The following is a 12,053-nucleotide window of genomic DNA, read 5'->3' as shown; positions in this document are numbered from 1 at the left end:
CGCCTGGAAAGGACGCTGAAGATGATTTCATCCTATTCCTTTAGTTTATCGATAAGCCAGCTGTGACCCAGAGAAGCCAAAGGAATGGCCAAGGGCAAACAACCAGTCAGGACAGGGAAAAACCTGAACTAGTCCTCCAGCCGCTGACACCCAGACCATTTCCACTGGCCGCTACTGCGGCAGCCGAAGAAACGCAACCAAAGTCACCGAGTCATAGACCACGTCTTCCACAGAAACATCTACTAAAGGACAACAGGCGAACGAGCATTTACGCTAGAGGGAAAAGCAATCTTCCCTCTCAAGGTTCAGCCCCGAGAATAGGCTGATCTGTTCAAGCACCACTGAGAGATGTCAACAGGTTTGGTAGATCCGAAGAGGAAAGCGACCGGAGCGTTCGGGTGCCCGTGGTACTTACCTCATCTTCGCTGCTATCTGGAGGAAGGCAGATGTGAGTGATGTTCAGACCAGCCTGCAAAGGGAACACAAGGTTATTCTGCCACGGTAAGAGGATGTGCTATCAAAAAATTATGACGAATTTGTGGAATTCAACAATCCTCACCTCCTCTGCCAGATTCTGGTTTATCTCCTGCATCAAGTTATCATCACCTGCCTTAGGAAAGGGAGCAAGAATGACAATGTAATGACAACAAAAATGTCTTGAAAAAGCACAAGACGTAACGCAGAGACTAATTTTGTGACTATGTTGCCTAATTAATTAGAAAGAGAAGGAAATACAGAATCCTATAGCTCACAAAAGAAGACCAAAAGCTGGTATTTATTCACATATGTATTTCACAACTTTCAAATTATGTTACTTTTAAAAAATAATAGCCCTCCTGGGGCACCTGGGTGGCTCAGTCGGTTCAACATCCGACTTCAGCTCGGGTCATGATCTCGCGGTTTGTGAGTTCGAGCCCCGCATTGGGCTCTGTGCTGATGGCTCAGAGACTGGAGCCTGCTTCGGATTCTGTGTCTCCCTCTCTCTCTGCCTCTCCCCCGCTCGTGCTCTGTCTCTCTCTCAAAAATGAACAAACATTAAAAAGATAAAAATAATAGCCCTGCTAAGGCACATGGAGCCACACAGCCAGCACCTCTTTCTAAATGAGGACACCAAAGACAGGGATTGAGAGGACTGCCCGTAGCCGGAAAGCGATCAGCAAGCACAGTCCCAGGAGGCCCAGGCCTCAGTCACTTTTCTTTCTACCCTTCTCGCCTGCCTCTCTTTGTAGGGCATGTGGAGGCAGACCACACAGAATGCGAGTGACTCGAGCACAGCTCCAGAGTGTTGAAAATCACAGCGCTCGCGGCCCTAGACGCTGACGTTCTGACACATTAAGTGCGTGCCAGAAACGACGGTGGAGGCCCAACTGCTGTGCTGTGTTAGCTTACGGGCTTGGCTCGCCTCATCACTTCCCTGCACCTGTCACCCCACGGGGGTGCCAAGAAGGATGGCACACAGTGCCAACCGTAGTCGGGAACGAAGGGGCCGCAGCCAGGAGATGTACATGAATGCAAAGTCCTTCTGGCACGCGCTGACATCTGGCCCTTCAAACGTACGGCAGGCTTCGCCGGACTTAGTAAGATTACTACACGCCATGCCCCGTCACGCATCTGTCTGCCACAGAAACAAAGGGGAATGTTTCCCCTTCGTTTTCAAATCATATCTGATAAGCGTTTATGAGCACACACGGACGACAATGTATCTATGGAATACAACTTATGTGTGTGCCTAGCTCTGAACCTCTGAAAGCTCCCCACACCCAGAGGAGAAAGACTCACAAAAGACGCACTCAAGCAGAGCGGTAAGCAGCCAGTAACCAGGTAGAAACAAAATGACCAAAGGAAGAGGGAAATGACAGCGTTTCCAGCCGTGCCCTCTCTTCCCGCCCAAATGGGACTTATGTGGCCGGAAAATGGCCCTGGTCTTCTCTACACAATTATCTTCTACATTGAAAGGCATCCTAAACCAGTACGACTGAACCACACTCCCAGCTTACCTGTATAATAGCCAGCACCGGCTTAAAGGCAGGGTTTTTTTCTTGCAATAAACTCAGAACCTCTTTCGAATTCTGAAGGACTTCTCTACATTGAGAAAGAGAGACAGCACGCAGTCACGTCTTTGTTAATGGCTAGAAAGGACGGATACGACACACTTTCCTCGAAAGTTCGTTACTGTAAGTGGAAATAGACAACATAAGGGTGCGCTCCACCCGCGGGAAGTGTGGCCAGGCGGGGCAGGGTAACAATGTTGAAGCGCGCACGAAACAAACCGGGACCATCTGAGTTTAAAGACGCGCAGACGCGTGCCACGTAAAATGTTAGCAATTATTTTCTAGGGGTGACTTTTTCTCTGGTGTTTTCCAAGTTTACTGTAATACAAATTTCGCGTTTTTGTTTTTTTTAAATAATCCCCTTCCTCCACCCACATCCATCCCCAGGGGTTCCCCCCACCCCTGGGGACCTCAAACATCGGTGGGGGAAGGTAGCAGAGACTGGGGAAGAGGCTTGCGGTCAGAAAAGTGGTGCGTCAGGATAAATCCCGGGTCCCAGAATTTCAAGAAATGTGAAGGGAGTGGGTGGGGAAGAGAACAGAGGGGAAGGAGGAAGGGAGGGGTAAGAAAAGGGAAGTGGGGGGGGGGAGGAGGGAGGGGAGCATCAACAGTAGGGACCCATCAGAATTTGATATTCTCCCAAGGCCTCTTAGGGAGAGAGTGTCTCCAGTCCTCTGGGCTCCCGCCATCCAAGTCTGCATTTGGACTTCCTAAAAGTCCCAGTAGGTGACTCCTGGGCCCAGGGAAAGGGCTGCGCGCGGGACAGACCTCGATAATGTGGTGCAAGTCACATACTCCCTCTGCGGTCTCCGGGATGAGCGATTTCACCACCACTGCTGTGAAATGGTCCTCACTTGCGTGTGAAGTTGGCTTTTTCCCCTCTCACAGTAACAGACAAAAGGCTCAGCCAAAGCAGTACCCAAGCCCCTTATTAAGACCATCTTGGGGCACCTGGGTGGCTCAGTCGGTTTTGAACGTCTGACTCTTGGTTTCAGCTCAGGTGAGGATCTCACGGTTCGTGGGTTTGAGCCCCGCATCCGGGCTCCGTGCTGGTGGTGCAGAGCCTGCCTGGGTTTCTCTCTCTCTCTGCTTCTCCCCCGCCTGTGCTCTCTCAAAATAAATATTACCAAAAAAAAAAAAGACCATCTTTAAGTTTTGTTTTCTGTCTCTGACAGGGTCTTACATGCACCTGACAGCTTCCAAAAAACGCAGGGGGAAGTTCCGGCCAGACTCCAGCTGCACTGAATGGCCGAGGCACTGCAAAAAGGCATCCGTCCGCTTCCTCCAGTTTTCAGAAGAAACTAATGTGCCTACTGGTGGGAACTGCTCTCAGGACTGCTAATTGGGGCCACGTTGGGTCCCTACTCCTGCCTGGTTCCTAAAGGCACTGGAAAGGGGGTCCCCAGTGGTTTTGGCAGTGTGCGCGAGGATCATCTGGGAAGCTTGGTAAAAAGAAAGGTTTCTGTGTCTCATCCCGGAAAGTTGGAAAGTCGGATTCAAAAAGGGCTGGGGGTGAGGCCCAGGAATGTGCATCTTCAACAAGGGTCCTGGGGCGGGGGGTGGGGGGGGGTGGGGCGTGGGGGGGGTGGCGCTCTAAGGTAGTTAAAGGGGAAACAGCCACACGTCGGGATGCAGGCCTCCCATGACCCATCGCGACGTTTACTGTGTCTCTGACAAACTCCAGGAACCTCATGTGTGGAGACCTTTATTCGCCTAATCGTACGGTCTCTTTCTGTGACTCAAAGCTACCCTGGAGCACTAAAAAACACACATTCCGACGGCAACGGGTTTCCCGGTTCAGAGCCTTGACCATCCCTCGGTAAGTGAAGGCATCAAACACCTGGAGAAGCACACACCTGTCACCACCTAAGCTCACACGGCTAATTCTCCCCGTCTTGTTGCAGGTAACATTTCATTCTTTGAGGTTACTCCTTATTTGTACGGTGACAAAGTGAGCACGAAAAGGAGTCACCAGGCTCAAAAAACCTAAAAAGCAGCATACATGTTTCTGATCAGAGATTCTCTCACTCCTGTGAGGAAAGCTGCCTTGTCAACTTCCAGCTGGAAGGAATGTGTGACTGTCCAGCCCGGCTGGCTGCCCTGCCTGACTGCAATTCAGAACTTTGTGGCTGAAGAAGGTGGTAATCATCTGTAATAATGTAAGTAAGTAGATTAAAGTATCCACTTCTCAGAGGACTTCAATTTCCTCCATTTTGACCTTCAACTTTCTAATTGACTAAATTCTTCATTCCAGCTTATCTCTTAACTCAGACAAAAGCATCCCTTGAAGGGATTCAAAACTACCCCCTCAAGCAATAAGGACTGCCCTGAGCCAGCAAGACCCCACCCAGCCCGACCCCCAGGCAACGACCTGATCTTTACTGCCCACCTGCGACCCACATCTCCCTTATATAAAATTAGAAGCATTTTCAGTATCTTCAGACTTTGGAGACCATCTTTGGGACACAAGTCCGCTGTCTTCTGGGTGCTGGCCTCGCTGAGATAAATTCCTTTCTTGTCCCACCACCACTTGTCTCTCAGCCTTTGGATTTTGTCAGCCGCGAGGGGCCGAACCTATTGTTTGGGCCCCTCGGAGCCACGTGCTCTTGCCCCCGGGTGCTCCGGTTCCATCACCAGTGACTCCAATGACACGCTGGTCTCCCTTTGGCCGTGAAATAATGTGTGCACCAGGGTGCAGAATAATGACCTCTTTTCTCAGCCTCCCCTGCAGCCAGCTGTGGCCACACCGGAGTCTCCCAGGCAGCAGCTGCTAACATGATTGAAAACAATCAATTTCAGTACATCCCTAAATGCAGAGCCAATTGATTGATTTCAAAGGCGAAAGAGGTGACCAGTGCACAAAGAAGAGTTAAACATTTCCAAAACAGCCGTCAGTATTCTGAGAAGTAGCCCAGGTTGAAAGCACCACTGAGCAGTTTAATTGATCCACGCACTGGTAATTTAGCGGATACATTCACTATAATAGTGGTATTGCTACAACTGATGATGGCTCGGATTACTGGGTACTTCCTATGAATATTTCCTCCCATTTTCCCTTTTTACAGAACTCTTGAGTGAGGGCTGCTTGTGGCCAGCCAGCCACACTAGAGGGCACACTTCCCAGTTTCGCCTGCAGCTCCATGGGGTCCTGTCCCTAACAACTGGCCAACAGGCTGGGAGCACTGGCCAGAAGGAGGCGAGGAATGTGCAGCTAAGAGGTACACCAGCAGCTTGGCCCCCTTTCCCTCTTGCTGGCTGGGAGACGGGAGCAGCCACCTTCCACCCAGAGCTGGAGCAGTGAGCAGAAGCCCTTGGGTCATCATCCTACCTTCCCTGGTCGGCCTCCCTCTGCACACTGAGGCCCACAACATTTGGGGGTATCTTCAGTAAAGCAGACCAACTAGCCTGTTGCCTCTGGGTGCACAAGCCTGATCTGGGAGCTTTCATAGTATTTGCTGTGTAAGATAGAGAATGAAAGACATCCCATTGTTTGAGAAACCACTGGAAGAAAAAAACGCTGCCAGTTAAAAACTACGGTACAATCTTTTCTTAACACAGTGTTTACTTTGTAAATATTAAAAGAGCTTTTAAGACTTCTTTAGACATAGATATGTTTTATTTACCATAACCGACTCATATGAACATAAACAGTAAAACTGGCAAACAAACTGAAATATACCTAAAACTTCTTCGCATTCAGGATCTGACTCGTCTGAGTGACTTTTTTTGACTCAAGAGTCCTTGACGGCAATTTCGTTTTGCTTTTTTATTTCTTCCCCCCACACAGTATCACCCTCTGTGCCGTCAAGGGTGTCAGTGATGCAGCATTTTGTGAAAAACCGTAGCATTTTTGCCCCTGAAATTTTCACTTAATTTCTGACACCCATTCTGCAAGTTTTAATGCTACGGCTTTCTTGATTCTACCAGATGTCAATGGTCAGTTGTCAGACAACAACCAGAAATCATTTTATTTCCTAAAATGGCCCTTCCATGACTTGTGGATGGAAATATTGGGGATTATGCTTTCGAGGGAGCTTATTCGTTAACTCTTCTGGTATATGTCCCTGAAGTAAATAAAAAAAAAAAAATAACATACATAGATTCCCAGAAGTCTATTCTAGGTGACTTCTAGCTAGGCCCACCTCCCTCCTTTCCTCCCAGCCCTCAGGGAATCTCTTGGAGGAAAGTTTTGTTAGCAGATGCACCTAGGTCAACTAAGTTGCAACAATACGCATGGCCCAAATCCCCACAGGTACAGGCAAAGACAACCATGCGATGACTGTCATCTGGCCAACAGCAACTGTCAGACACAATCCACTGAAAGACCAGTTTTGGGGATATTAAAAATATGTCTCTTTGGGGCACCTGGGTGGCTCAGTCGGTTGAGCGTCCGACTTCGGCTCAGGTCATGATCTCGCGGTCCGTGAGTTCGAGCCCCGCGTCAGGCTCTGGCTGACCGCTCAGAGCCTGGAGCCTGTTTCAGATTCTGTGTCTCCCTCTCTCTCTGACCCTCCCCCGTTCATGGTCTGTCTCTCTCTGTCTCAAAAACAAATAAACGTTAAAAAAAAATTAAAAAAAAAAATCCTGACAGCCAATATCTGTGGAGGTCTTGATAGGACAATTCCTGGACTGTGCATTTTGTATGTGTTCTCTCGTGCAATCCCTTCCGTAACCCTTTGAGGTAGACTACCATTCTCCCCACTGTAGTTCCTTCCCTACCAGGATCCTGACCCAGCCCCCCTACTGACCACTCTGCTCATCTCCAAGTCAGGCAACGAAAAGAACAGTCATGAATGGAATCCATGAATGAACCCAAATCTTAAGTGATTCATTCACCCACCATATCACAAGTGTCCAACGTATAAATGGCACTCAGCAGTGACAACAAGAGACAAGGCTCCCGACCCCAGAGCTTTCATTCCAGGTAGGGAAGACAGACAATAAATGAACAAAATTTCAAGAGGCAAGTAAGAGCTACCCAGAAAATAAGAGGGTGATGGGGTGGTGGCTCCTGCCTCCCATACTGTCTTCAGACCCGAACGCACAAAGGTGAGCTCAGGGGTACACTGGTCACAATCTAATGACCCGAGGAAGCCTAAGTAACTCCTATATTCAGAAAGAAGACAAGATAAACAAAAAGCTTCTTAGCGTCATCGGCCACATCATAAAGGGCTTTGGGAACAAAGGGGGTAAAGGCAATTACTTTTAGAAGGGGAGAGAGAAGGAAAAAGGAAGAGGATGCGAATGGAGGGCCGTGCAACAGCTTGCTCAGTGACACGGCATTCTGGAACCAGAATCCTCCTCCGGGGCGGGGAGGCACGCCACCTCCAGGTTTGTCCCGAGTGCTTCACTCTACAGGTTTAGGGCTCCAGTGAACACACTTCTCCAAGAGGGGCCCATCAAGGCTCTTCCTCGGCTCTCTCCCACACAGGGGACAAAGAGGGCTGACGACTGGGGCAGAAAAGCAGTGCGAGTTGGGGGGATGGACTTAAGCGGCGTCTCCGGTGGGGAGCAGCGAAAGGCTCCGCCCAGCGCTCCCGCGGTTCCCTTCTGGGGTGGCCGAGAACTTTCTACACACAGCTGCGCTGGGGACTCCTTGCCCGCCCGTGCAGCAATGCGGGGCACGAGCTGGCCCGACTGCTCCACCGCATTCCGCATGGTGTCGGGTGGGCCCCGCTCCACGTTCACACGTCCAGGAAATTATTATGTAACTCAAGAGAGCACGCTTTCCCGCCCGCAGGAGGCTGCGGCGTTGCGGGACAGGGCAAGCCTCACCCCCGCAGAAAAGTGCCAGCTTTCCGCACGCGGGGGCGCCGCGCACAGCCGGGCGGCTGACCGGCCTAGGCCGCCTCTCGCCGGGGGCCCTACTTACTCCCGGCCCCGGCCCCGCCCCCGCCCCCGCCCCGCCCCTCCTCCCCTCCTGGCCCCGCCCCTCCCCCTCCCGGCTCCCGCCCTCCGTCGCGCCGCTCCTTCCTGCCCCGCCACGCGGGGCGCCGCGACACCAGAGCCCGCCCCGGTGGCGCACGTGGAGCGGGGCACGCAGGCTAGCGGCGCCCGCCCCGCCAGGGATGCTCGCGCCGCCCGATGCCCTTCCCGGGCCCCCCACCTCCCGCCCGCCCGCGCTCTCCCCGCAGGCCGCCGGAGCCTCTAACGAGTCAGCACCAAGCACTCTCGGGCCCGCGCCCAGCGAAACCCCCGCGGAGGCCCCCAGGACCACGCCGAACCCGGAGCGCTCCGGCGGCTCCAACTCCTGCGTCCCCCACTCCCCCCCACCCCCGCCCCAGCTGCCGCCACCCGGCCCCGGGGCGGCGGCGAGCGCCGGACGCTCACCTGACGATCGAGTCCCGCGCCGAAGGCGCCCGGCTGCCCTGGCCGCGACTGTTCCCGGCCTGGGCGTCCTGCAGCCGCCGCTGCCCGAGCAGGCCCTCCCCGCCGCCACCTCCGCCGCCACGGCCGCTGCTGCTGGCGCGACCGGGCGCTTGGAGGCGGAGCGGCGGGCCCGGGGGCCGCGGCGGGCGGCGGAGCCCGCGCAGGAAGAGCGGCAGGCGCGCGCTCATGGCGCGGGGGCGCAGCGAGACCCGCGAGGCGGCGAGAGCGACGGGAGGCAGGACTCCCTCCACGCGGAGATGCGGCTGCGGCGCGCAGACGGGCGGCGGCGTGTAGCTCCTCCCGAGGGTGGCGGGGCGGGCGCCTGGCAGGGAACCGGCTGGCGGGTAACGGGCCAGTGGTAGGAAAGACCTGCACCTTCCTTCTCAACCGGAGCGGGAGCCCCTAGGGGGCACTGCACCTAGAGGCCGTGACGTTGGGAGGGCGGGAGCCTGCGGGACGCGGGGCTGGTCCTTCCAGTGGCCCGGTCCTCTAGGGCAGGCTCTCTGGCACTCAGTCCTGCTAGAAATCTGGCTAGAGGAAGGTGTGGCATCAGGGAGGGCTGTGGCCCATTCCAGAGATAGTACCTGCTCCCTGTGCCTAGGATGCTGATAACTCCCTGCCCTCAGGTGGGAGTTTGCTTCCTGGAAGGCCACTTGGCTGAGCCTCTAGTTTAGATACCAGGACATGGTCTACTAGGCTGGCAGTGTCCTAACAGTGAAGGATGTGTGGGGCTTGGGGTTCCAAAGCTGACCTGTAGCCTTGGGCAAGTTAACCCCTGTGAACCTGAGCTGCGTCCACAGTTAAAACAAGATGTTGATGCTTTGTTTATAATTTTATCAGGATTATAATTCCCAAGTAAAGTGGGAATAAAGCCAGTGCAAATTACAAACAGTAGCTACCACTGTACAAAGCGCTGGAGTGACATCTCACTTAATTCTGATAAATGTACAGATCTTTCTGGAGCCATGATGGGGTTACCTCCCGATAAACTGGTCCTAAATGGAAACTCGGTGAATTGAAAATTCATCGATTACACCTAACCTACTGAACGTCACACGGTAGCCTAGCCTCCCTTAACCCTGCTCAGAACACTGACTGTAGCGTGTAGTTCGGCAAAATCATCTAACACAAAGCCTATTTTATAATAAAGTGTTGAATAGCGCATGTAATTTATGAAAAAAGAAGGGCTACGGATTGATTGTCAGAGTATGGGTTGTTTACACTTGTGACCACGTGTCTGACGGGAGCCTCCTGTGACTGCCCCTCCCCAGAATCAGGAGAGTATCCTGCTGTTGTAAATCAATAGCCCAGGAGAAGATCAAAATCCCAAATTTGAAGTCTGGTTTCCACTGGATGCTTATTGCTTTTGTACCATCCTCAAGTCAAAAAAATCGTAAGTCGAGCGGTGGTTAAGTCAGGGACCGTCTGTAATGCGTTGAGTATTGGCCTGATTGACAACTTGGGGGAAGCGGGTCCAGAGGGGTCATTTGGTTCATTGACAGCGCTGGAGGTTTGCCTGACCCCAATGATCATGTTCTTAATAATCTTATAATATTGTCTGCGTTTTTTATTGTAGGATGATTGCCTCATTTGGCACATTACGACTTTGTAGGGTACAGGAATACCTAACATTGCCACATCCCTGTGATTTAGGTATTCCCACCATTTTACAAGGAGGAAACAAGATCACAGAAGTTGCACCTTGCACAAGCATATAAATATTGCAAGGGAAACTTGGGTGGTCCATTCACTTACTACCAGTGGTGATCTTGGGCAGGTCATAAAACTCTTGGAGGCTTGTCTCATTATAAATTGGTGACCCCCCCCCAAAAAAAAAATAAAATAAATAAATAAATAAAAATAAACTGGTGACCCATTCATTTAGCATTCATTGGACACTACTGAACACGGACCACTGGTCACTAAGATGAAAATTACCTTGTCCATAATGAGTGTATGGGAAATCTGCATCTTCCTCTTAATGTTGCTGTGAATCTAAAACTGCTCTAAAAATAGTCTTAAAAAAAAAACCCCAAAACCAAAAACAGCCTCTGCCCTAAAGAAGTTCCAATAGTAACTCTGCCACAGTGGTGACAATTAGCTTTTCCACCTAATGAGTGCTCATAATAGTGATACTTAAAACCACAGTGGCGGTGGGGCGCCTGGGTGGCTCAGTCGGTTAAGTGACCGACTTCGGCTCAGGTCATGATCTCACGGTTCGTGAGTTCGAGCCCCGCGTCGGGCTCTGTGCGGACAGCTCAGAGCCTGGAGCCTGTTTCAGATTCTGTGTCCCCCTCTCTCTGACCCTCCCCCGTTCATGCTCTGTCTCTCTCTGTCTCAAAAATAAACAAACGTTAAAAAAAAATAAAAATTAAAAAAAAAAACCCACAGTGGCGGGATGCCTGCGTGGCTTGGTCGGTTAAGCGTCCGACTTCGGCTCAGGTCATGATCTCAAGACTAGTAAGTTCCAGCCCCACATCGGGCTCTGTGCTGACAGCTCAGAGCCCGGAGCCTGCTTCAGGTTCTGTGTCTCCCTCTCTCTCTACCCCTCCCCCAGTCGTGCTCTGTCTCTCTCTCAAAAATAAACAAACATTAAAAAAAAAAAAAAAACGTTGGAAAAAAAAAAAAATCACAGTGGAGACCACATATGGTATGATCCCGATTATAGGAAATGTCCAGAATAGGCAAATCTGTAGAGACAGAAAAATAGATTAGTGGTTGCTTGCAGCTAGGCGTAGGGGAAATGGGGAGTTGACAGCTAATGGGTGTAGGCGATGAAAACGTTCTAAAATTAATTGTGATGGTGGCACAAATCTGTGAATGTGCTGAAAATCATTGAATTGTACCCTTGAAATGGGCGAATGGTATGGTTATGTGAGTTCCATGTCAATAAAGCTGTTACCAAAATAAATAAATAAATAAATAAATAAAAGGCTTTTGAGATAAGGTGGTGGGGTGCTGGGGTTTGTTCTGGAGGAGAATCCAAAAAAGCACCAAGGGATCTGATGCTTGAGCTGAGTGGCCTTTAAGAAATACGTATACTATTTATAATCTACAGAAAATACTATTTATAATCTACAGAAAAGCATAAAATAAACAAGAAAAAGCACTAACACTATCACCAAAACATCACTATTAATTTTGATCTCTTTATTTGAAATTATTTTATAAAATTACAGACATACGGTGAATATATATGTGTGTGTGTGTGTGTGTGTGTGTCTTCTTCACGTACTATATATCTGATTTAATGAAATTGGAAAGGAGAGCATTTGAAATCATGGCTTTTCATGGTTTTATATTGTAACATAGCCTATTTTATGGGTAAACCATAATTGATTTTCTCGCTCCCTGTTGTTGGCTGTATTGTTTCTAATTTTAGATGTGACAATACTGTTGTGAATATCCTTTCATTCATTTGTCAATAGCTCTGTACTGAGACCCTTCTGTGTGCTGGGGGAGGAATGGGAAGAAGATTGATCAGGGGGCCACTGACCCCTCAGTCATCCTTTGCTGAAGCAGTTCTCAGAAGACTCATAACTAGTAACCATGTTCACTGAAAAACAGGGCAGAGAGCGGAGGATAAACAGCACAACGTCCTCACATAAAGAAGCAACCCTCCCGATCATACTG

General features: G+C 50.7%; 1 protein-coding gene and 1 long non-coding RNA gene across 2 annotated transcripts in view; one reads left to right on the top strand and one right to left on the bottom strand.

The window, feature by feature from the left end:
- The window catches only part of MTHFD1L (methylenetetrahydrofolate dehydrogenase (NADP+ dependent) 1 like), a 185,927-nt gene extending 177,098 nt beyond the window's left edge, over positions 1 to 8,829 (bottom strand). Inside the window, exons 1-4 of the mRNA XM_049653057.1 lie at positions 8,382 to 8,829; positions 1,998 to 2,082; positions 560 to 610; positions 416 to 469 (exon numbers count right to left, since the gene is read on the bottom strand). Coding sequence (XP_049509014.1) covers positions 416 to 469; positions 560 to 610; positions 1,998 to 2,082; positions 8,382 to 8,608 — 417 coding nt within the window. The 5' untranslated portion in view covers positions 8,609 to 8,829. The remainder of the gene's footprint in view (positions 1 to 415; positions 470 to 559; positions 611 to 1,997; positions 2,083 to 8,381) is intronic.
- The window catches only part of LOC125938041 (uncharacterized), a 36,531-nt gene continuing 31,528 nt past the window's right edge, over positions 7,051 to 12,053 (top strand). Inside the window, exon 1 of the long non-coding RNA XR_007462584.1 lies at positions 7,051 to 7,382. This is a non-coding gene — a long non-coding RNA (uncharacterized LOC125938041). The remainder of the gene's footprint in view (positions 7,383 to 12,053) is intronic.

The sequence above is a fragment of the Panthera uncia genome (genome assembly GCF_023721935.1).
Source record: "Panthera uncia isolate 11264 chromosome B2 unlocalized genomic scaffold, Puncia_PCG_1.0 HiC_scaffold_24, whole genome shotgun sequence".
Taxonomy (NCBI): domain Eukaryota; kingdom Metazoa; phylum Chordata; class Mammalia; order Carnivora; family Felidae; genus Panthera; species Panthera uncia.
The sequence above is the reverse complement of the archived record's forward strand: the minus strand, read 5'-3'. Positions and strand labels throughout refer to the sequence as shown.